The sequence below is a fragment of the Sceloporus undulatus genome, chromosome 2, assembly GCF_019175285.1.
Source record: "Sceloporus undulatus isolate JIND9_A2432 ecotype Alabama chromosome 2, SceUnd_v1.1, whole genome shotgun sequence".
NCBI classification, from domain to species: Eukaryota; Metazoa; Chordata; class Lepidosauria; order Squamata; family Phrynosomatidae; genus Sceloporus; species Sceloporus undulatus.
In genome coordinates this window covers 214,846,836-214,870,649 of record NC_056523.1, presented here as the reverse complement: position 1 = coordinate 214,870,649, position 23,814 = coordinate 214,846,836, and the positions used below count along the sequence as shown (strand labels likewise).

Below are 23,814 nucleotides of genomic sequence, written 5' to 3'. Positions count from 1 at the left end.
CACCTTCTCCTTCTGATTATGTAGTCTATTTGATTTCCTTATTGGCCATCAGGTGATGCCCATTTATGCAGTCACTTCTTTGGTTGCTTGAAAATGTGTTTTTGGATTTGAAGGGATGTCATATTGAGGAGGGAGCAAGCTTGTTTTCTGCTGCTCCAGAGACTAGGACCCGGAACAATGGATGCAAACTCCAGGAAAAGAGATTCCACCTCAACATTAGGAGGAACTTCCTGACAGTAAGGGCTGTTCGACAGTGGAACACACTTCCGCGGAGTGTAGTGGAGTCTCCCTCCTTGGAGGTCTTCAAACGGAGGCTGGATGGCCATCTGTCGGGGATGCTTTGATTTGGATTTCCTGCATGGCAGGGGGTTGGACTGGATGACCCTTGTGGTCTCTTCCAACTCTATTATTCTATGATTCACAGTCTCCTGTTTCATTAATTGATCTTAGGCCAATTTTTCCTATAAACTTTTATTCTGTTCTGATTTCGTCTGCCTCTGTAGTTTAAACATAAACTTGGATTATGGTTATACTGATGGGATTTCTTATTGATATTATTCAGACAGACTTTTCGTTATATCCTTTGACTGCTTTTGCTGTATTTTTCCTCACTATAGATACCACTTCATTTCTCCATTTCCTGAATACTGTATAAGTATCAGCCCCAAAATGTCTCATTCTTGTTCACCTTAGCTTGCTCATCCCATGTATTGCAATGTTTATATGTTCCATTTCTTGTTTTACTGTTTCTATCTTCCCCTGATTCATGCTTGTCACATTCCATCTTCCTATAATATGGTTTGTGCAGCTTCAGAGTCTCCTTTCACCTCTGAGCACATCAGCAGCTCAATGTCCTTCCAGCTTCTATCTAGTTGCATCATTAGACACTGCACTGCTTGTAGTTGTCCTCAGCTCTATCTCAGGAGCTCACTGAATGCTGTTCAACCTGGCAATCTCATCTTCTAGCAATATCTCTTGTTTCATTTTGGATTGTCTCACCATAGGGTTTTTCTATAAAAGACATCCAAAAGGGGTTTACCATGCTGCCTTCTGCATAGTATTAACCAACATTAGCTATGGTGGCCTTGCCATTGTCTCTAAAAGATCCTCCACCAGTATTACCCCTCACTACTGTTGTTGATTACTATTGTTTGGCACATTTAGTCTGGTTCCTAAGTAAAAGCCTGTCTGACATGAGAGACCCTACTGACAGCACTGTTGTTGTCATCCTAGTCACCCAGCCACAGGAGCATGATATCCCACCACCGTGGAAAGGTAGTACCATGGTGAACATTTGACACCCCTCCCAGCCCTACAATAATAAGAGCAAATCTAGCAGCATTATAAATTTTCTTCCACCAATTATCACCTACTGTGACTGCAAGAATCTTGAAATAGAAACCAGAACACAAGCAGCCCTCAGTGCGTGGCAAAGGACACAGTTTGGGTCAGCCGCCTCTCCATATAGGAGCTGAAAAGAGGCCAGACTATCATGCCTCCGTAAAGGTTTTAATTCTTTTAAGCTGCTGCGAGGCTTTTATTGATTCAAGGTTTTATCCTGTGTTATACCAGTTTATTGCTTGTGTAATATTTGTAATATTTTTCTCTTTCATAACCTGCCCTGGGAATGACCACTGAGGGGCAGCAAAAACATTTTAGAAATAAATATTAATGCAATGTTATACATATTTCTTCAAAAGAAAGTCCCAGTGTCATGGTAAGCTCAATGAAACAAAGGAACCCAAACAAAAATGAAGGAGCCCAAACAAAATTAGTAAACCTGCTCCCCTCCCCCAAAATACTGTTTAATGTGCCACCTACCACTGAGTCTTACATTTACTGTACAATTTTATTAATATCCTCAGACAATCAGATACAGTATGTTCAGTACAGTACACTATTATATATAGAACATGGGGTCATACAGACTAGACCAGGGGTAGGCAACCTGCGGCCCGCGGGCCGGATGCGGCCCGGCGAGGCCTTGGGACCAGCCCCAGCCCGGTCCTGCCGCCGATTGCCGCCGGGGCCTTTGCCGTCTCGCACGAAGGGCATGGTGGGGCAATTGTCTATAGAAGCCTCAGAAACATGCATTTATATTAACATTTTTTTAAAAATCAGCAAATTTTTTTGCGTGTCCTCCATTTTTTATTTAAAAGTGCCCTCCATTTGAAAATTTTGTCCTACATTTGTCCCGGTTTATTTATTTATTTAATTTTAAAAAATTATTTAATTATTTATTTTTTGGCTTCGGCCCCCCAGTTGTCTGAGGGACAGCAACCCGGCCCCCAGCTCAAAAGGGTTGCCTACCCCTGGACTAGACTAAGTTCATCTCAGGTCTGCCATAAACAAAGGTATTTCAAAACCTAGGATTATTGAGTAGCCGGTAAATGCATAATGGATCATCCTGTATCCACTAATGCATGTTATTCATTAAATACCTCTTTGAGAATTTTACTTTGAATGGAAAGCAGGCTAGATAATTGATGGAATAAGTAAATATTACAGATATATGTATATGCTGTAAGCCTAAATCCAAAGTGGCGCTGGCACCCATCTGCTAAACTGATGGGACTAAAATGATGCTCAATGCAGAGTGAGACAGACACAGACAGAAAAGATGGCAGCGACTATAGGACCATAGTATTAATTTTCCACACAAGAAAAATTATGTTCAAAATCCTGCAACATGGAAGATTATCACATGAGGATTTACTGTGACTGAATTGCGGGGGAATCATTAAGGCAGTGCACATGTGTGTAACCTTTTAACGCTTCCCCACAATTATGCAATTGTGAGCAACCTCTAGCGTACCTGAATCGTTCAGGGAGAGTTTTCTATTTCTATTCTATTGATACAAAATTTCTGTTTATGGAAAATTCACTCTCCCTGGATGATTCAGGCTTACTTGTCAAACCTTTCCCCGGTGATTCAACCACGGTGAGTCCTCGTGTGGTAATCTTTATGGACTCCAACCATACATGGAGAGTGAAATTCCAGAGGTCCAAGCAGGATTCAGGGAAAGGAGAGCCACTAAGGGCCACATAACAAACATATGATGGTTAATGGAGTGCACTAAGGAATTCCAAAAGAAAATCAGCATGTGTTTTTATCAAGGTTATCACACAAGGACTCACTGTGGTTGAATTGCCGGGGAAAGGTTTGGCAAGCGCATGTGTGTGTGTATGACACTTTAACGCTTCCCCAGCGTTATGCAATCATGAGATCCCTCTAACATCTCTGAATCGTTCACGGAGAGTGACTTTTCTATAAACGGAAATTTTGCGTCAATAGAAAAGTCACTCTCCATGAACATTTCAGGGATGCTAGAGGGAGCTCACGATTACATAACGCTGGGGAAGCGTTAAAGGGTTACACACATGTGCGCTGCCTTAATGATTTCTCCGCGATTCATTCAAGGTAAGTCCTCGTGTGATAATCTCCTTTGGCTATAGCAAAGCCTTTCACTGCATAGATCACGAAAGGCTATGGATGGTCTTAAAGACATGGGAGTGCATTGATAGCCCTGATGAGAAATCTGTACTTAGGACAAGAGGCTACCGTTAGAAGAATATGGAGAAACTGAATGGTTGCTAGTTGGCAAAGGCTCAGGCAAGGCTGCATTTTATCACCCTACTTGTTCAACCTGTACACAGAAAATATCATTCAAATAAGCAGGTTTAGACATAGAAGAAGGAGGAGTGAAGATAGGAGAAAGGAACATCAACAATTCTAGGGTATGTGCACAGCACCATTCTAAATGCAGAAAACATTGCAGACATTGAACAATTATTAAGGAAGGTCAAAGAAGAAAGTGCAAAGTCAGGCCTGCTGCTCAACATAAAGAAAACAAAAATAATGGCCATGAGGAATAAATTCAATGGACCAGACCTGCACAACTTGGCCATAGGTAGCGGCCAAAATTAAAATAGGCTAAACTTCTTCGGGTCACAGATAGGTTTTAATATTAATTAAATTGATATTTCATATTATTAATATTAATTCCATACTCCTCCTCCACATGCCAGATGGCTAGACTCAGTCAGCGAGGTCATGAGAGCAGTGGAAGACAGGGGTCTTGGAGATGTCTCATCCACAGGGTCTCCATGAGTCAAGGTCAACTCAAGGACACTTCACACACATATAGAATATAAGTGGTCAACACATGCTGTCAGGCTGTTCCATCCATTATTCCATATTATCTGTTATTCCATGCTATTCTATCCATTTCAAATTGCATTTCAAATGTCATGTGTGGCTTCAGATGAGGTGCAAGGCGAGTTAACATCTTGTTTTAAAAGAGACTTGCCTTCCTGCAAATGCAGTATTGCTGTAAAACACACTAAAAATAGGTTTAGATACACAGTAACAACCTCCAAGTGATGGAATTGCAGCCTGCCAAAATTGCCCACTCCCAGGAGCTGCATATGTTGGTATCATTTATCAAACAACATATTGCAAGGTTGGGTCCACCATACAGTAACATGTTGTGCCTATCCCAAGCAACAGCGTCCATGTGTCATTAAAGGAAAGGACCTTGTTACATTATTATTAATATTATTATTATTATCCAATATGTTTTTAGTTTTTTGGAAATCCATTATCTTGAGTCCTGCTTAATGTTCTTGGTATGATTGTTCTTTTTTCTTCTTTTTGCTTTAAATTACTGAACAAAATTTTATCATCAGGTATGATTGTACTCATTTGGGGCTTAGGAAAGAAAGACTGTAACGCCCAGTATAAGTCTATAAATAAATAGGAAGACTGTATGTTAACCTGTTACCATGATTATTAATTCTGGCCAATTTTATTTTGTATACAGTATTGCTGATCTCTGCACAGAAGTGTCATGGATGTTTAATGTTCGCAATATAAATACGAATATGAAGTCTGATTAGTTTTTCTTTTAATGCAACTGCATCCTGTTCCTGAGAGTGGTGGGTGGTGATGATAATATTTTAACCATTTCCTTAATAGAAACCCAAGTCCTGAAACTGCTTTTAGTAGTGTGAGGATTATTTTTATCATGTTGATTTTTAAAAATATAACAGCTGGTTTGAGCATTTGGGAGACAGTTAGTTTTTTTAATAAATAAATAAATACACATAATACTAAATTGTCCAGCTCTTCCATTAAAGGTTAATTTCAGCATTTTTGGCAATCACTTTCTTTTTTCAGTCCATGCATATACTGCAAAGATAGAACCCTTAAAGAAAGTTGGGCATGCTTTCTAGCACCTGTTACACTTAGATAAATGATAATAACATTCAGTTTAGAGATCATTCAGAGCATTTGTTCCCATTCCAGCAAACATCATTTGTGATTGCTATTCAATATTTATTTATAGATCTTTTTTGTTTTCTTTGTTTACGCATATATATATATATATACTACCTCTAACACCAGACATTCTTAGACAAATAATGGGTTAGTGTAGGGAGCTAGAGGAAGACATATCAGTTTTACTTGATCCTGTACAAGTATGCAATTTTAAAAAGACCAGTGCTATTCGAGTTGGGATTGGAATTGTTTTCTAAGCTTGCTTTCAAAACCTCTCATTGTGGAGTTGCGTCATCTGCTGTGGTACCGTTCAAATGACATACCCTGCAGCTCAGTTCTGATATGCATCCTTCAAATATGGATGTTACCTGCTTTTGGCTGGTTTCCTCTTTTAAAAAAAAGCCTATGAGGCAGACTTGTTTCATTTCACTTGCCTGCTTTTCTCTTCAAAACGACTAGATTTGTTGACTCGAAAGGCCACGATGAATAGAGGCAATGCTAGCTTAGAAACACACTCACCTCCATAGAGCAGGGAAGCTAATGATTCTTTGTTTGCTTCTCTTCTTTTGCTCGCCTCTTGCTCAGCCTCATTCCTGCAGCACACGCATTGCTAGAGAGGCACGGAGGATCAGCTAACTGAGCGAGGCTGACAGAGAAGTGGGAAATTGCAGGCCGCGTTATCCTCGTCTTGAAGGCTCTCATTGTTTGTGTATGAATGTGCATCTTACATGTGCCCCTTTTATTCTTAGGCATATAAGTGCAGCAGCGATGAATAATACTATTTGCTTTTAGTGGAGAGAATCGTATATACAGTGGACCCTTGTTATACGCTGGGGTTTGGTTCCAAGATCTCCCGTGTATAACAAAATCCGTGGATGCTCAAGTCCCATTAAGTATAATGACATAGCAAAATGGTGTCCCTTATAAAAAATGGAAAATCAAGGTAAATTTATACTTTTTTGGAACCTTTTCAAACCGTGTATGCTTAAATCCGTGTATAAAAAATCCGTGTATAAGAAGGGCCGACTGTACTTGTTTTTAAGGGACATGATAGGAAATACATGTGATGCATATCAGAATCTTCCCTTTTTAGTTTGAGATTATACCTATGTTTGAGACCTTTCCTAGGTACCTTCATATTTGCTGCCTGTCTTCCTTTAAAAACCGTCCTTGAATGTTAATAGATGAAGGAAGTGTTCATTGTGAGCTTACTTTTTGTGACTGAGTCTGCTGCCATACTGCAGAACTGATGCACTTTAATAGTCATGGTTCCATTCTGTGGAATCTTGGGGTTTGTGATTTGTTGTGGCACAACAAATTTAATCTGACAGAGAAGACTAAATGGCTCACAAAACTACAAATTCCATAATTGCTGTTTACCTCCAAGATTATTCTCTTAAGTATGATGTATGATGCTTGTAGAAAGAAGTGTCTATCTTTAAAATGAGAGCGAGCAAACAAAATTACCTCTCTCTCTCTCTCTCTCTCTTTCTCTCTCTCCAGTTCAGCTAGTTGATGCAAGTGAGATTACTGATTTAGTATATGGGAAGGTCTGCCAGTATGATACAATATGTGTGGATGCATTTGAAATGACCACTTTTGCATTCCTTAGGGACAATTTTCACATACATATACATCTTTTGATTATTCATTGCATGGATGTCTGAAGAATCTCAGCTGGAAAATATAGCATTTAAGATGAATCTATGGAGCTTATCGCATTAACAAATAAGACAGCTTACCTCTTCCGTCTTGAATTCAGGATCCAGGATGCCCCTGGATGTTATGATACCTAAATCGCCGCCGATCTAGATGCTGCCACCTGAATGCATCCCAGGTCGAAGCCTCACTCAGCCAGCCAATTTCTGAAGTCAGAAGTTCCCTGACTTTGAAAAAGTGCTGGCTGAGTGAGGCTTCGATCTGGGATGCATCCAGGCGGCATCTCAGCTAGATTGGCAGTGATTTAGGTATGATAAAATCTGGGGGCATCCTCAATCCTGAATTCAAGCCAGAATTGGTAAACTATTTTATTTGTTAATGTGATAAGATCCTATGTGTATTTCATGCTGCAGGCATCTAGGGATTGTGAACATGTATGTAACAGCCCATAATCTTAGTATTTGATGAGAAATTGCCTACAATGGATTTCATTAAACCTTTTTTCTTCTTTAGGATGGAAAATGGGACACTTCACTACAATTTCACCAACCTGGATAAATTCATGGATCTTTTGTGGGGAGAAAAACTACATCCAGGTAGATCTAGCCATTCTTGTAAAAATCTGCCTGCTCTAGATTCTGGTTTCCAGTTTTTCGGCAAAGTGGTTTTTTGAAATTTTTGGAAACATTGGTTGGTTTCCTCTGAGAGCTATGGAAATTCAGCAAACCAGTGTTATACATTTAACAATAATCAAGTAAGTATGAAGGGAAAGATTTTATTCAGTAATGAGTAGGAGAAGTTTTATATGTTAGTAATGAACTTCACATATACAGGAAAAAGAAAAATACAAGTAAAAAGTCTATTTCATCAATTTCATGTTGCAGTTGTTTTCATTTTTAAAAGTGTATAGGCCTTACACTTGGAAGTACAGCCTTCAAGTGCTTGGCCAGCCTGAAAGTAGCCTCTGGACTTGTGGAAGTAGCCGATGCTTGGAAAAGAGCTTGCCTCTTAGCACATTAAAATATTACTGAAACTATTTTCTTTCTCAAGTACAAGCATTTTAAGCAAGTACCATATATACTTGACTATAAGTTGACCTCATGTATAAGTCGCGGGTAGGTTTTGGCACCAAAATTATGCATTTTAATGTGACCCATGGATAAGTTGAGGGTAAAATTTAGGGGCATGTAACAAAGGATGTAAAGGATGAAGCAAAGAAAAACGATGCCAAGAACTTACAAAATACCAGCAGGCATAACTGTTTTGTGATCATACTAAAGGCTGGATGAATAAGGAGGGAACTATGGCCAATTGTGACTGTGCGATGTGTTTGGGAGGCAACCAGGCACAAGTGGGGCTAAGAAAATGTGCACATGTCATAAAGGATGTAAAGGCAAGAGTTAAGATATAATATTAACTCTCACCAAAGAAAGGAACCATCTCCGTCTCTGAGTAGAATGGTGAAAGGTGAAAGCTTAGTCTGTCCCAGGATAACCTAAAAGAAGCACTTATCCTCTCTACTCTCTTGTTGCTCCTTTTAGGGGAAGCACCAAAGAGCTGCCACCACTGTCATTTTCCTGCCCAGGCATTCCAAAATGTTGGAAGTGGTACCACGGCAAAGAGAGTAAAGGGGCTCAGTGCTTCTTTTATGTGCTCCCAAGATGGACTAAAGTCTTGCTTTTTGCCATTCTACTCAAAGAAGGGGATGATTCCTTTTTTGGCAAGAGTTAAAATACAGCACTTACATTGACTCATAGATAAGCTGAACCAAGGTTTTGGGGTGAATTTTTTGACTAATATTTCTAGACGTATACATGAGTATATACATTAAAAAAAAAGAAAAAAACAGACAAAATTGTTTGCTGATTAAAAGAACGAGCCGGAAAGTACCCACTTAATTTCTTTTTACTATTTACAAGCAATAAATGCCTCTTTCATAGTGCACCTCATAGTGTGCTATCTGTAATGTAGGGTAATGACTTTGAGACTATATCTAAAACCTGTCTGTAAACAAAACCATAAGTATTGTTATAAATATCATTTTTCACTGGATACTTTCTTCACCCTTGGTTTTTTATAGTATAAAAATGTGATTGGGTGAATCTGCTCTTGGTATTATTATTATAATAATTATTGTTGGTATTATTGTTTCTTACCTGCCTCTTTCCATGGAACGAGTATCACTAAGTATCTGGGAGTATCTGTTTTTGTGTATAGAATTCTGTTCTCCTGAAAGCCATTGTGATGGTGCAGAGAATACTTCCTTATACAACTCCTTGTATATATCTGTAACGCTCCCCTTTTGTATATTGAACTGAACATATGGGTCTTCAGTTCTTTACCATCATGCCCAAGGTAGGAGTAAAGCAGGCTTAGCACTTGCAAATGTAAAATATGTTTATTTATGACTGTAATGTTTAATTATTATTATTATTATTATTATTATTATTATTATTATTAACCTTTATTTATGAAGCGCTGTAAATTTACACAGCGCTGTACATACATACAATATTTGTTTTCATCTCAGGATTTGAGTTGATGGGAAGTCCTTCAGGATACTTCACAGACTTTGAGGATAAAAAGCAGGTGAGACAGTGGAAGGACTTGATAACACAGTTGGCTCAGAGATACATAGGTGAGTTTGTTTTTTAAAAAATCTCCTTTTGACAAAGCAATTGACATTGACAAGGCAATTTTTAAATTATATACAAAATGTATTATTTTTATCGCTAAATGTTTTGGTAATTTGCTCTCAGTTTGGGTGATCTGTGGATTGTGGTTGCAAATCACAGTAGTTGGATAGACTGGAAAACATTAGCGGGGAATTCTAAGGGACAGAAAACAGCTAGAGTAGATTAATGATTAGACTATAGGTTTTCTAAACTTTGGGTCCTCCAGATGGGGCTTGATTACAATAACCAGAATTCCTGGTGATTGGACATATGAGCTACAGTTTCTGAGATTTGTGATCCAATAACATTTGGGACATGAGAAAAAGATCTAGTGATACATTTGACCTTCGCCTATCTTGGATTGCTTGTGTGTTAACACCTAAAGGCAGAATGTAGAAAGATCTTGTATCACCTACGAGGCTAAAGTCTCGAAGGTGATACAAGATCTCTCTACATATTGATTTGACAGACTAACATGGCTATATCTTTGAATTCTACCTAAATGCAGAGTGCTTTTTATTGGAAGAACACAGTTTGGAACAACAGTCTCTTAGCTGAAACTTTTGTCTGTGACTGGATGAAAGAGTCCTGTGTAATTTCACAAAGTTATAATTAATGCTAGCTTCATTTTCAGAGCGGTATGGATTGAAATATGTTTCTAAGTGGAATTTTGAGACTTGGAACGAGCCAGATCACCAGGATTTTGACAATATATCTATGACAATTAATGGTAAGCTGCTTGTGACTCCTCCTTTTTTTAACTGAGTGCAGAGGGAAGAATTAAAAGGTCAGGAATGATGAAGAAATATTCCATTTTAGATCTTGTAAAAGCCTGATTCAGTTCTCCTCTCAAACAGGTATTGCCTTTGCCATTCAGACTCTTTAAAAGCTAAGTCAACATAAATCAGTTACTAAATCAGACATAAAGGTTACTGCAGGTATAATACAGTACTTAGATGTGACTGAGTAAATTGTAGACATGGAGTACTGTATTTTATAACAGTTTTAATGACGTACAGTGTGTATGTTCTTTGCCTAGCCTGTTTTTAAAACCATGAACCATTTGACCTACTTTGTGCTTAAGAAAGGAATTTAAATGTATCAGATAAGATGAGAAGAACAATGTGTGTGTGTGTGTGTGTGTATTGTAACATATTAAGGCCCTAGCTCCCTTTGCTGTGATGTGTCCTGTTATTGCTGCTAAAGAGCTATTCTAGACTAGAGGGATTATTTGTAAGTGAGGCCAACCACCCAAGGCTTTTGAGAGAGAAATATATTCCTGCCAGTGGAGACACATACCATGTATCTGTTGAAATGGACTCCAAGTCCACGAAAGTTTATACCACAATAAACCTGTTCATCTTGTAGATGCCACAGTGCTCTTCTGTAGCAGTTAAATATTGCTATCCTTCTAGTCCTTCCATTCAGGCTCATTGTGATTATGAGGGATAGCAACCATCTTTAAAATTAGTGTACATGTCAGAGTTATGCCGCAGTTATTGGAAACTGAGAGCATGATCTGTTCACAGCCATTCCTAGACCTCCTCATTTGTCATGATTCTTCATCTGTTCCTGTTAACACAGGTCCATCTTTAGTATATTTCACTCCAGTATGTTTTGAAGGACAAGATATTTTCTTCCCCAGATAGTAGATGATGTTCTTGTTACTATTAGGTGCCTTCAAGTTGACTCCAACTTACGGCAAACCAACTGAAAGGTTTTCTTGGCAAGATTTGTTCAGAGTTGGTTTGCCATAGCCTTTCTCTGAGGCTGGGAGAGTGTGACTTGCCCAAGGTCACCAAGTAGGTTTGTGTGGCTGAGTGGAGATTCAAACCCGAGTCTTTTGGAGTCTGAGTCCAACACTTAAACAAATACACCATGCTTACTCTCTTAGATAGTAAGATGTTGTTATCTAAAAATTCATTGAGCTTCCAATGACTGTCATTTCACTTCTAGGATTCCTCAACTACTATGATGCCTGCTCTGAAGGATTAAGAGAAGCTAGTCCTCAGCTCAAACTGGGAGGCCCAGGCGACTCTTTCCATCCCTTCCCAAAGTCTCCAATATGCTGGAACCTCCTCAGTCACTGCTACAATGGAACAAATTTCTTCACTGGAGAGACAGGTGTCAGGCTGGATTACATTGCTATGCATAAGAAGGTTAGCTTCATGTTTTGATTTTGCTGTGGAATTCAGGACACATAAAATGTCCCTAATTAAACACTCATGTTTATTTGCCTTTATACGACAAAGAGAATTACTTCTCATTTGCACTGCAGAAATAATCCTGAGCATGCTTTAACTGCCATGGCTCATTGCTATGGAATTCTGGGATCTGTAGTTTTGTGAGACATTTAGCCTTCCCTGTTTGAGAGCTCTGGTGCCACAACAAACTGCACATCCCAGGATTTCATACCATTGAGCCATAGCAGTTAAAGTGATACTTTTGACAATGCAAATGCAGCCTATGTGATTCTGGACTGAATTTAAAAAGTAGCCATCATATTTTATCACCACAGGGAGCTGGGAGCTCACTTCACATCTTAGAACAAGAAATTGAAGCAGTGGGACAGATTCAGAAAATCTTCCCCAGTTTTGCCTCTGTGCCAATATTCAATGATGAGGCAGATCCACTTGTGGGTTGGTCATTTCCACAGCCCTGGAGAGCTGATGTAACCTATGCAGCTATGGTGGCAAAGGTAAGTCCACGCTTGATCTTCAAATGCCACTAACATCATCTCTTTATAGTTTTCATTGGATAATAGGAAGTTAAGACAAACAAACAAACAAAGGGAAATTAAATGTTCTGAAGCTTCTTGCTCAGTTCTTTTTTTGCTTGCTCTGACAAACATCTAAAGTGTCACAGCTAGACCAAATCTGTAAGCACCTTGAGCTGGATGGTACATTCTCAAGTGCAAGATCCCACAAATTAATGGAGGATCAGCCAGGAACTGACACCTGAAATGTAGAAACAGAAGGTGCCTCTCTTTTGATCAGACCCAAAGGAAAGCTCTTAGTGTTTTTGCCTGGCTAATCAAGAAACTTCATACAACATTGACCAAGTGTAGGGGCTAATGTAAAACACCCTTAGTCTCGGCTATCTCATAGGGATGTTCTGTGACCTGGGCACAAACATTTTATATTTAGCTCAATAGGACCAGGAGTAAATATAGGTGTGCTATGTGTTTGTTCCAGTCTTCATTTTCTTCTACCAACAACTAGGAGAGGGGAACAGAATCTGGATTACGATTGCGATGGTTGAGCAAGGGTGGTTATTCCCTCTGTGCTGTTTTCTAGCCATCACCACATGAAAGTGCCATTGAAGCACTTTGAATCTCTGCTGGCTTCTGAAATTATGTTTTCTTTATACTGTTAATATTAACAAATTAATAAATAAAAAGCATAGCAAGTTAAAATAATCATAAAGTCTCTCTCAATACACAATTAATTGCTTTCAAAAAGTATTGACTTCCAGATGCTCATACCATGTTTTAAGGATAAATAAATTGTTGCTTTCCAGTTGTTGTTTGACTGCAGCTGCCACCAACCCTAACCAATATAGCTTTCTAGCTCTTATAAGGGATTATGAAAGTTGCACTCTAACATCTAGAGCAGTGGTGAGCAATTGCCATGTGTTGGGGGGGCATGTTACCCTCCCAGGGTAATGTGCCCCCCAAATTATCTTTTTTAAAACTTTTTTTTAAAAAAAAGATTAAAATGCTAGTGTGGCATATTGATTTGAGTGTTGGACTACAACTCTAGCGACCAGGTTTCGAATACCTGCTCAGCCATGAAAATATGCTGGGTGCCCGTAGGTGAGTCACATATTCTCAGACTCTGAGGAGGGCAAAGGTAACCTCATCTGAAGAAATATTGCCAAGGACACCCCATGATATGTTCACCTTAGGGTTGACATAAATTGAAAACGACTTGAAGCATGCAACAACAGTTTAGGGGGTAATCTTATTACATTTCTGTTACTTTTGGGCCTGAGAGATTTTTTTTTTAAAAAATAGACAACTTTCATATCGTTTTTTAAAATGACACTCTTGAGTCTAAATGTCTTAGAGGATTATCACATGGGAAGCTTACCATGGTTAAAACGCTGGTAAAACACTCCAAAGACACGAAGGTGTGATAGCTGGTCGCGCTTCTGAAGCGTCCCCTCTCCTCTCCCATCATCAAAGCATTTGCAGAGTAGCCATTTCTTCAATAATGGGAATTTCCGTTATGAAAAAATGGCTGCTTCACTAACATTTTGCTGATAGGAGAGGCGAGGGGATGCTTCAGTGACACTTCAGAAGCATGATCAGCTATCACACCTTTGTGCTTCTGGAGCATTTTACCAGCATTTTAACCGTGGTAAGCCCCCCATGTGATATTCCCTCTACAGACAACATTTTTGCCACCCCTGATTTTAGGATTGTCAGCTTGAAAACTGGAGACAGATTCTGTATCATTAATGGTGGTAGAAGAGGGAATTTAAGGAAGCATTGCTTGTCGCACAATCAGGTGAGAAACAACACTTTTTGAAATTCCTCTATATAACTATTAAAGGTACATGAGTCCTTCTTAGTTTTCAATCTGGCAACTGTACATGATTGATAGTGTCACAAGTTGCCCCCCCCCCCCCACTTCTCTTAGTATACAATATATGAGCAACCAAGTCAGACATATATGTTGGTCCACTAACATCTTAAAACTCCTCCTGTTATAGGTGGCAAAGGCAGGCTTCCTTTTTTGTCCCCCTTCCACCCATGCTGCTGAAATCATTTCTGAAATTTTGCTAAGTAGTGCCTGTGTCTTCTTGCCACAATTCCTTTGCTGATGGAAGGAGAAAAAAAAGATTCTGTCTCCTGCAGTCTTTCAGGATTATGGCACAGAAGGATGCTCTAATATCCTCCTATTCCATAGAGCTATTGCAATCATTGGTATCACTAGGGTTGGTGTCACCCATTATGGTAACTCAGTGTCACCCCTATGAGCTGTAGAAGGCTGCTGGGTGGTGGTGCCTCTCTTTACCTTCCTTCCTGCTGTCTGGCCTGCCATCTGGCTGGCTGCCTAGCTATACCCAAAAGGTTTGCTGGGGATGGCATCACAGTGGCAGCAGTAGACTGACGTGGCCTGTCCTTCCTTTCCTAGAGCCACCTTGCCCTGGTAGCTGCCTCTTGCTAGGCTGTACCACTCTAGGGGATAGGTAGAAAATTGTTTTTTGAATGCTTTGCCATCAGCAATACCACCACCGCCAAGACCATTTGTATAATATGAGCTGATAAAATAATCTTAGGAAAGATTCACTACAACACATTGTGAAAATTGTTCAACAATACGAACAAAACAATTCAGTTCTGGAAATTCTGACTTGTTCTGTAATAAACACAAGATGGCATCATTTCCCACATTGATACACAGTGTTGAAAAGCACCTAACATGAACTGTAAGTGAGAGGACCCAGTTCAGAGAAAGTTAGGAGATACTGGAAATGCTACAGATAGATGCTAAGAATAAAGATAGATACTGAAAATTTAGAATCTATATAGCACTAAATAAGTTTCAGACTGCATTCACTTACAACAGGGATGGGAATCATACAGCCCTCTAGATCTTGTTGAGCTTCAAGTCCTAGCTTTGCTCACATTGGCTTTGCTGGCTAGGACTAATGGGAGTTGCAATTCAGCAACATCTGAAAGACTGCACAACTCCCACCCATGATCTATAGTCAGATGTCACAGCTAGTCTCAGCTCCTGTTACATGTACCTGTACAATATGGGGAGAGTTCAGAGAAGAAGCAAGGGATATGGCCACCTTTCTTCCTTGTCCCCTTTTATTGATCTTTTCCACCTATACAGATATTGAATGACATTACACAATGTCATCTAGTATACTACACTATTAGGGGAATAGGGGAATGATGTGCATCTACCATTTTTTATTCTCCATGTTCCCCACATTGAGAGAAGGGGCACTGTACTTCTGGTCAATGTTTGATCTAGCTTAGCACTGCAATATCTCCCCCAACCATACATGCAAATGTCTATTCCAGTCAGCAGCATCTGGAGTACTATATAAATAAATAATAAAAGTTTTATTTATATGCCGCCCTTCCTCCGATCAGGGCGGCTCACAACATATTAGAACATACTGTACAAGGTTAAAACACAGCTAAAACAAAACAGCAGTAAAATGCCCCATAGCCCAGCCTCTTGGCCACGGAAGAGGAGGGAGGCCCACAGGATATTTATTCGGGGAATGCCTGCTGGAATAGGAAGGTTTTGAGATCCTTCCTAAATTGGGCCAGGGTAGAGGACGAGCGGAGCTCGGTGGGCAGCGCGTTCCAAAGGGCTGGGGCAGCTATGGAGTAGGTCCTCCGAGTCGTGGAGACAGAAATATTAACATTAACCTCTCATGTTCCCCCATAGGCATTCCCTTTATCCTTTCCAGAGGTTTGACTAATTAGCTGCTAATTATCACTGTCCAAATCCCATCTATATACCATAAATTGACAAAGTTTTAGGAGTGGATGAATGGGACCTTCATCTCCACAAGCAAGATGACATTTGGGAACATCATCAGGTTCCAGTCTCTTTCAGATTTTGTTTTTGTTGTGTGCCTTCAAGTTGTTTCTGGTTTATGGCGACCCTAAGGTGAACCTTTAATGGGGTTTTCATGGCAAGTTTCTTCAAAGGAGGTTTGCCATTGCCATCTTCTGAGGCTGAAAGAGTGTGACTTCCCCAAGGTCATCCAGTGGGTTTACATGGCTGAGCCAGATTGTTTCCAGAGTCATAATTCAATGCTCAAACCACTACACCAGGCTGGTTTTTAATGTACAACAAATGCTGGGGACACACTGTAGCAGTGCATTGTGATCTCTACTTATCTGTCTATAGATGCCAGATTCAAATGTATTATAACAATGGAATCCAGGTGTCAGCAACATTTTTGGTATAACAGCCATTTATGATGGACATTGGGTCAGGGGCTGTATCTTGTTGGTGTTCTAAGGAGGATACTTTGAACAGATAAGAACACACCAGCCCAAGCAGTGAGAGCAGAACTTGGGACCCATTTTATCCAGTGCCAGGTTTTGATAAAAGTCTTTAATTACTGGCTAAGGATCTTGAAAATGGACTCAAGGAGACTCCCTGCTTAGAAGAACAGCTAGATATTGGGCGACCAAACTTTTGGATATGCCAGTTATTCCAACTAATGTACCAGCTAGGCTTCTCTTCTCCTTATCTACTTTCCGCTGGTCATACAGGAAGCATCAAAACAAAGAGTTTTGCATATCCTTGCCCAAACAGATACAGCCTTGCTGGCCGGTTTCAAGTCTCTAAATTGGTTGGCCAAAAATAAAACATTATTTGGTTTAGAAAGTACCTTAGGCTGAACCTAACACAGAGACAGAGAATAGCTTTCATCAGAGCTAGATTTGAGCAGCTGAACTCTGGTAAGAACAGGACGGTTTCAAAAACATACCCTACAATGAAAGAACAGGTATCTGTGGTGCTCCAGTCGTAGAGGACATTGTGCATATCTTGTTTGAGTGTTGTATATGCCGAGGAGAGATCCCATTGCTTACAAACATTTTTGGTTAGAACTGGGATCCAATTGTTAAATTGTCATATTTCCTTTCTGGGGAGAATTTACACTTAGTATGCTGCACTGCACAATTTATTACAAAAGCTGCTCACCTGAGAGATATATTTATCACACAAAACAGGGTCTCCTTCGATGGCGATGAGCTCATTTAAATACTCTGACTAAATTTTTTATACTCGTTACCTCACTCCCCCTGTTTTAGCTTGCAATCTATTTATTTAATCAAATTTACTATTTATTTAAGTTTCATGTGTTTTAATTTATCTAGTTTTATATGAGTTTTAGGATAGTTATTATGTTTTATCTGTGTATGCATTTTGCTATATTTTATTTTATTGTTGATATGGTCAGCTGACTAATCAATAAACGTTGTTATTGGTGGTGTGCATGGCTAGCGTTCCCCTAATTTCTCCCAATTTATCTCTCTGGATCTTTCTCTCCTTCACTCCTTACCTGTTCACATGTATGGACATTGTTTCCTGATTCACTTTGTGGGCATTTGAGGCTAACAAAGGAAGCCAGTACCTTCTAATGGAGTAAGAAGAAGCAGGTGAAATCTGGTCAAGCTAGCCAAAGTCAACTCACAGCAGGCAAAGTCAAGGCAGAAGGCCTCTTAGGCCAAGGGTTGATAAAACAGGATCTGGGACAACTCCCAGTGGGAGCCTGAGTGGCTGAAGTTGTCTCTTTTTAGAATTAATAAAGGAGGATATTGTCTTAGTAGGGTGCCAAACCCGAAAGGAAATCTTGCATAGACCGACCAAATTGGTAGCTCGCTACTCTTCACCCTGGATCAGTTGACTGGATCATTAAAAGAACCTCTGCTGACTTTGGAGCCTGACTTCTGTAAGTCTGGGGAGGTGGTACGTCTGCTGGGGATCTATTCAGTGAGTCAGAGAATAATTGGTAGATCTGGATCCTCTGGCCAGGAGGGACCTAAATAGGTTACTGGCCACTCTTCCCCTAAAGCCTAGGAGACTAATCTGAGTCTTCTGCTGGGTACTGAAATTGCCAGGAGTGGGGAATCATGCCCAGAGGCAATTCTTTCTTGCCTGTCCAGTCTAAAAAACAAACAAACACACACACAACTTTTTTCCAGCACCCTTAGTTCTTCCTATTTAAATGCTGAACAAGCCTGCCCAATAATTGTTTGGTGTACAGATGGGAGCAGGATTGAGATAAGGAGGGAGATGCACTGGGTAAATCATCCTCATTGCTGAATCACACTGCAGCCATCCTGTCTACTCAGCTGCCGTTTTGGTGGACTAGCCATCAAGTTGGGGAGGCAAAATCATGCCCGTTTGTCCTTTTTGCAAAGTGCTTTCCTCGTTGCAGTCTTGGTCTTCCTTCTCCTGCTCCATCTGCTGAACAATAGAGCTATGAGTTTATTGTTCAGGGGCCAAGGGCTTAAGCACCTCTGGGGGGACCTCATTTATGAACATATGTCCCTTGAAGTCAGCTCATGGCAACCCAATGAGTTCCTTAGGGTTATCTTAGGCAACAAATACCCAGAGATGATTCGTTATTACATTCCTCTGAAATTTAGCCCATAGCAGCTGGTTTTCCTTCAAGGCCAATCTATAGTTGCAGGTTACCTAGCCCAGTCAAGAAACAACTCAGGGTAGCGCTATGAAGAGAAGAAGTGTACTTTGTTTTTAGTGCTTTCCATTAATTTCCAGTCTCCAGAATTTTTAGACTAACAATATTCAGTTTCTCTGTTGTCATACTCTGAGCGGCTTAAAATCTGTAATTCAAATCCCCTGTTGTCTAGAAGAAGGCAAGAGAAATGAAGAGAAGTCTTAATGTGTATTTATTTCTGTTAAACATACATACAGGTATAGAAAATTGAAGAGTGCTGGAAGTGAATAGGGCTGGTTGAATAAATATTGCATAATCTAGATCCTCATTCAATAGTATAGGAATACTGGTTTAAAAAACAGTTTTACCAGATCTCCTGTTTGCAGAGCTGGACATTCTTAAAAAGCTAACCTTCTGCCCTGTGTATTTTGGCAGAGACCACTAATCTCTTTACATCTGATTAGTTACACTGTTGCAATCCTCCTCTTAAGTTCCTAATTTTAGTAAGGCTGGGAATTAGGTCAGCTAAAGCTATTGAAGAGGCTTCTTAGTGGATCTTGGTGATAAATTGTTATGGTGCCTTTCTTGTTTTCAAAATGTGCTTTGAAGCCTGCACGTGGATTTAATTTCATCCATAGCCAGTCCTGAATGCCAAAGTGTTATCAGCTGTACTGCGATAGGAGAAATGAGATGGGAGAAGGAAAAAAATGGGACCTCACTCCTAAATGCGATTCTCAGGGCTCTGCATGTGCTCCTGCAGAATGTACAAGAAGTTGATAAAATGTAATACTGGCCCCAGTTGCAGCCGAGAGTCCCAACTTTTAAGAGACACAAACAATTTACTAGGTTTTCTGCTTGCAAAGGAATGCCTGAAAACTATGCAAGTTCATAAATACCTGCTGAAATCCCAGAGGCCAAAAGGGTTGTGGAAAAAAGTAAAGAATAGGAGATCCAGTGCTCCACAGAGCTTCTTGTTTCTTATAATTGTGAGCAAAAGCAGAATTAGTTATGCCAAATAGTACTACTGTAGAATGAATTGTGCAAAATCAGAGGAATCATGCAAATCTACTTAAGTTCTGCAGGTCAAAGAATTAGAGTAGAATTTTGATGAAATGAAGAATACAGAAAGCCCAGCTTATGCAATATAATCATTTGAAATGAAAGATGTAAATACTTTTTTCTTAATTCTGCAGTGAGATGGTTGGCAAAAATCTTTACAGCTCCCACTATGGCACAGATGTTGTGCTCTGTGGGGCCAAAGCAATAACTGTTGTTAAAGTGTTAAAGATTCTGTTCCTTTTTTCTTTGCCAGGTTATTGCCCAACATCAAAATCTACTGATTGCTAAAGCCAATAACACCATCAACTACACTTTGCTGAGCAACGACAATGCCTTTCTGAGCTACCATCCCCATTACTTCACCCAGAGAACACTGACGGCACGCTTTCAGATGAACAACACAAATCCCCCACATGTCCAGATGGTGAGGAAGCCTGTGCTCACTGTGATGGGCTTGCTGGCCCTGCTAGGTACAGCAAACACTTCAAATCGCTAATACCATTGTCAGGTTATGGTGGGCGGCGGGAGTCTTTTTTACTCACATGTCAAACAAGGCAACAAAATGTTTGTTTGTTTAATATGCCACCTTTCTCGTAAATTGAATCCAAGATGGCTCACAAAAGATGCTTAAAAATAGTGTTGTTCTAAAAACAGAATTAAAAACTTGACATTTATAAAACAAATTCAAAATACAAAATGGTTAAAAAAATATACAAAAGCAAATACCCCAATAAGAAGCCCCCCTGGGTGCAAAATTCTGCATGAAGAGAAAAGCTTGTTGACTACCAGCAAAAGGAAAGCATAGAGGGGACCAGCCTGGCTTCTTGCGGAAGGGAGTTCCAGAGGATGGGAGCAGCTACTCACAAAGCGACCCTATGATGGTGGCAGGACTGAAAGAAAGCCTTCCCTTGAAGATCTTAGAGTTCTGGCAGGTTCATATGGGGAGATACAGTCTTTGGAATATGATTATTTTCTATCTGTGTTCTCATAAAAAGAAAACCATTTTGATTCAAGTCTTTCTCTTGAGTAGGGGAGGAACAAGTCTCTGCCAATATCTACTGTCATGAATCAGAAGACTGTAATACACTTGGAGTCATAGCTAGCCTTCACAGACCTATTGAACTACAACCATCAGACAGCTGGCAGGGGTCCATACTAATCTATTCCAGCAATGATAATCAGACATCTTCAAACATCAGTATTGTGACAATAAATATAACCAGCTTGCCCAAACACAAAGGTAAGATTGAGCCTTGACTGTTTCAGCAACCACCTACCTAATCCAATGTTAGAGAAATGCAATTCATTTTTAAATCATTCTGGTCTTCATAATTATTAGCTGACCTACAGTTGGTGGCTGAGATAGTGACACATTTGCTTTCTGATGGTTCTGTGTACACAAACTTTGTTTCATGCACAAGACTATTAGAAATATTGTATAAAATTACCTTCAGGCGATATGTATAAGGTGTATTTGAAACAAATTAATGCCATGTTTAGATTTGTGTCCCATCTCCAAGATATGTGCAAAAAGTAAAATCTATTGAGGGAGTAAGATTTAAATCTTTCCCACTCATACACATAATCCTATTCTCTTTCAGGGCTCTGTGAGTGTGTGAAGAAGAATCCTAAACTGAACATGACATAATAGCATAGTGTGAAATTTAAACCTGTGAGCTGGCATTTTAAAAACCCAATATGTATCTGTTAAACCAGCATGGAATAGTGGTTTGAGTGTTCAACTATGACTCTGTAGACCAGGGTTCGATTCCCAGCTTGGCCATGAAACCCACGGGGTGACATGCTCTCAGTTTCAGGAGAAGGCAATGGCAAACCTCCTCTGAACAAATCTTGCCAAGAAAACCCCATGATAGATTCGCCATAGGGTTATCACAAGTCAGAAATGACTTGATGGCACACAACACACACACAAATGTGTATCTGCCAGTTCTTGTTCTCTGTATGTTTTTCCCACCTGAGTCATCTAAGCCCCTCTTATGGGAGGCATAGTCAGTGTTCTACCTCAGACTGGATCCCAAGCAAACTGGAACCATTGAGGCATATTCCTGAGAATACCAGGCCCCCTAAAGCATATTATCCAAAGTATGGGCACAACCATCATCTTATGGGTCCCATTTGTCCATGTAAATATCAGGCTAAGTTATGATGTAGCTATGAGAATACTGTATTTGAAATCTACAATTTCTGCCTTGATGTTGAATGAAATCAAGCCTTAACATTTTACTTTCTCTTTATCTGCCCGAAGAACTTGTATATGTGACTTATTACATGGATAACTACCTCACCAACCCGTATTTGCAATGGAAGAAACTGGGAGCTCCAGATTTTCCTTCTCTGAAGCAACTGGAGAAGATAAGAGAAGCTGAGGTATTGTGTGTGTGAAATAACTAACACATACAATACAATCCAGTGCTTGTTTACTTGGAAACAAATTTTGCCAAGTTCAGTGGGACTTACTCTTGAATTACTGTAGAGTTACAGCCATGAATCCATGTCCTGTGCATGTTAACTTGGAAGCAAGTCCCACTTATTTTTATTTTTGAGTTACAATTCTTATTTATTGCAATTCAAAAAAATAAAAAAATAAACACAACAATAAATGGAATAAAAGCTCCCCACAATATTTGGTCTCCATAGATTGGGTTTTAGGTATGTGTGGTTAAGATTTCATCTTCAGGTTTCAGTTTCACTGTATAATAGTAAAAGTAAAAATGAACAAAGCAGGGTTCATATTCCTCTTACTAGGGTGAACCTCTTCAAAACATCATTTCACCTTTCCATGGTTTTAAATTCACTTCTCTTGAGATGTATTACACTACAATCTCCCCATACACTTCCCTACTCAGTCTCTGGGTAGTATTATATTTGTCCCTTACCTCAGAGAGTTGGCCTTCCATCCCTGTAGAATGATATTACTGCACTGCTGTGTCAGATGCAGCTTCATCAGATGTTCTGTTTCCAGCAACAGCCAACCTGAAGCCTAGGAGCTCAGAAGCAGGGCCTGACAATGATGGGGGCTGTCCTGTGTTTGTTCCCAGCATGAAAAGTCAGAGATGTACTGCTCCTGTAAAAGTGGTTCCATTTCTCTTGCCCTAAATCTACTGCCTGTTGAACTTCATTAGCTGACCTGCAGGGTCTAGCACCATGAGACAGGAATAAAAATGTCCCTCTTTCACATGTCTCCATAGAGTTCAAAATTTGTTGAGCCTCCACCATGCCCTGACTTAAGGTGACTCTGACTTCAGTCCTTAATCCATTTATTAAAGTCAGAGTCACCTTTTGTTTTCTGAGTAAAAATGCCTGTGATTGCATTTAGTCTCCCCCCCCCAACTAAAAAGTCACAAAAAACTCTTGATTTTTCCAGATTGGAAAGATGTTCTGGCTCCCTTGATCATGGCACTAGCTCTTTTTGGTCCTCAGGTCCTTCAGGCAGTTAATAGCTCCCTTGCAAAGTATTTTTGGCCCTGAAGGAAGCCTATATTTGGGAAACATAGTACTCCAGCTGATCTTCACCTCATCTTATAACCACTTGGCGCTTGACAACACCTTTTCTCTTTCTTTGAATTTTTGCATAATGCATTACTGTAGGAGGAAGTTCATGCTTGCTAGATTATAGCAAGGATGTTCGCTTCTCCCACCTCAGAAACCTTTCCCCTCTGTTCTGGCAAACATTGGAAGTTTCTTCTATGATTGAATATGATGTGATCACATCAGTATAGATTTAAATAGCAATTACCTCTTCTTCCCAGGGAATCCTGAGAAATGTAGTTCAGGAGTGGGAGACATAGGCCTCTTTGAGATAATATTGTCAGTATCCTCTTCAAACTACAACTCTAAGGATGTTTGGGAGAAAGCCATAATAGTAAGAATGATATAACTTCGTAGTGTGCCTTAGCCCACAGAAAGGTCCTGAAAATTAAGTAGAACTCCCCTTTTTTCTTTATG

The 23,814-nt window shown here is 39.8% G+C and overlaps 2 protein-coding genes across 4 annotated transcripts in view; one reads left to right on the top strand and one right to left on the bottom strand.

Annotated features, from left to right (window-relative positions):
- The window catches only part of SLC26A1 (solute carrier family 26 member 1), a 29,361-nt gene extending 23,442 nt beyond the window's left edge, over nt 1-5,919 (bottom strand). The window contains exon 1 of the mRNA XM_042454117.1: nt 5,801-5,919. The gene's annotated coding sequence lies outside the window, so the exon portion shown is untranslated. The remainder of the gene's footprint in view (nt 1-5,800) is intronic.
- IDUA (alpha-L-iduronidase) overlaps nt 1-23,814 on the top strand; it is a 68,555-nt gene that overhangs the window by 36,798 nt on the left and 7,943 nt on the right. The window contains exons 3-10 of one of the 3 annotated variants that reach the window (XM_042454118.1): nt 7,454-7,536; nt 9,471-9,578; nt 10,250-10,345; nt 11,572-11,774; nt 12,134-12,313; nt 20,102-20,318; nt 20,879-21,088; nt 22,115-22,236. In XM_042454118.1, coding sequence (XP_042310052.1) covers nt 7,454-7,536; nt 9,471-9,578; nt 10,250-10,345; nt 11,572-11,774; nt 12,134-12,313; nt 20,102-20,318; nt 20,879-21,088; nt 22,115-22,236 — 1,219 coding nt within the window. The other 2 variants (XM_042454119.1, XR_006102400.1) reach the window with 2 other exon arrangements.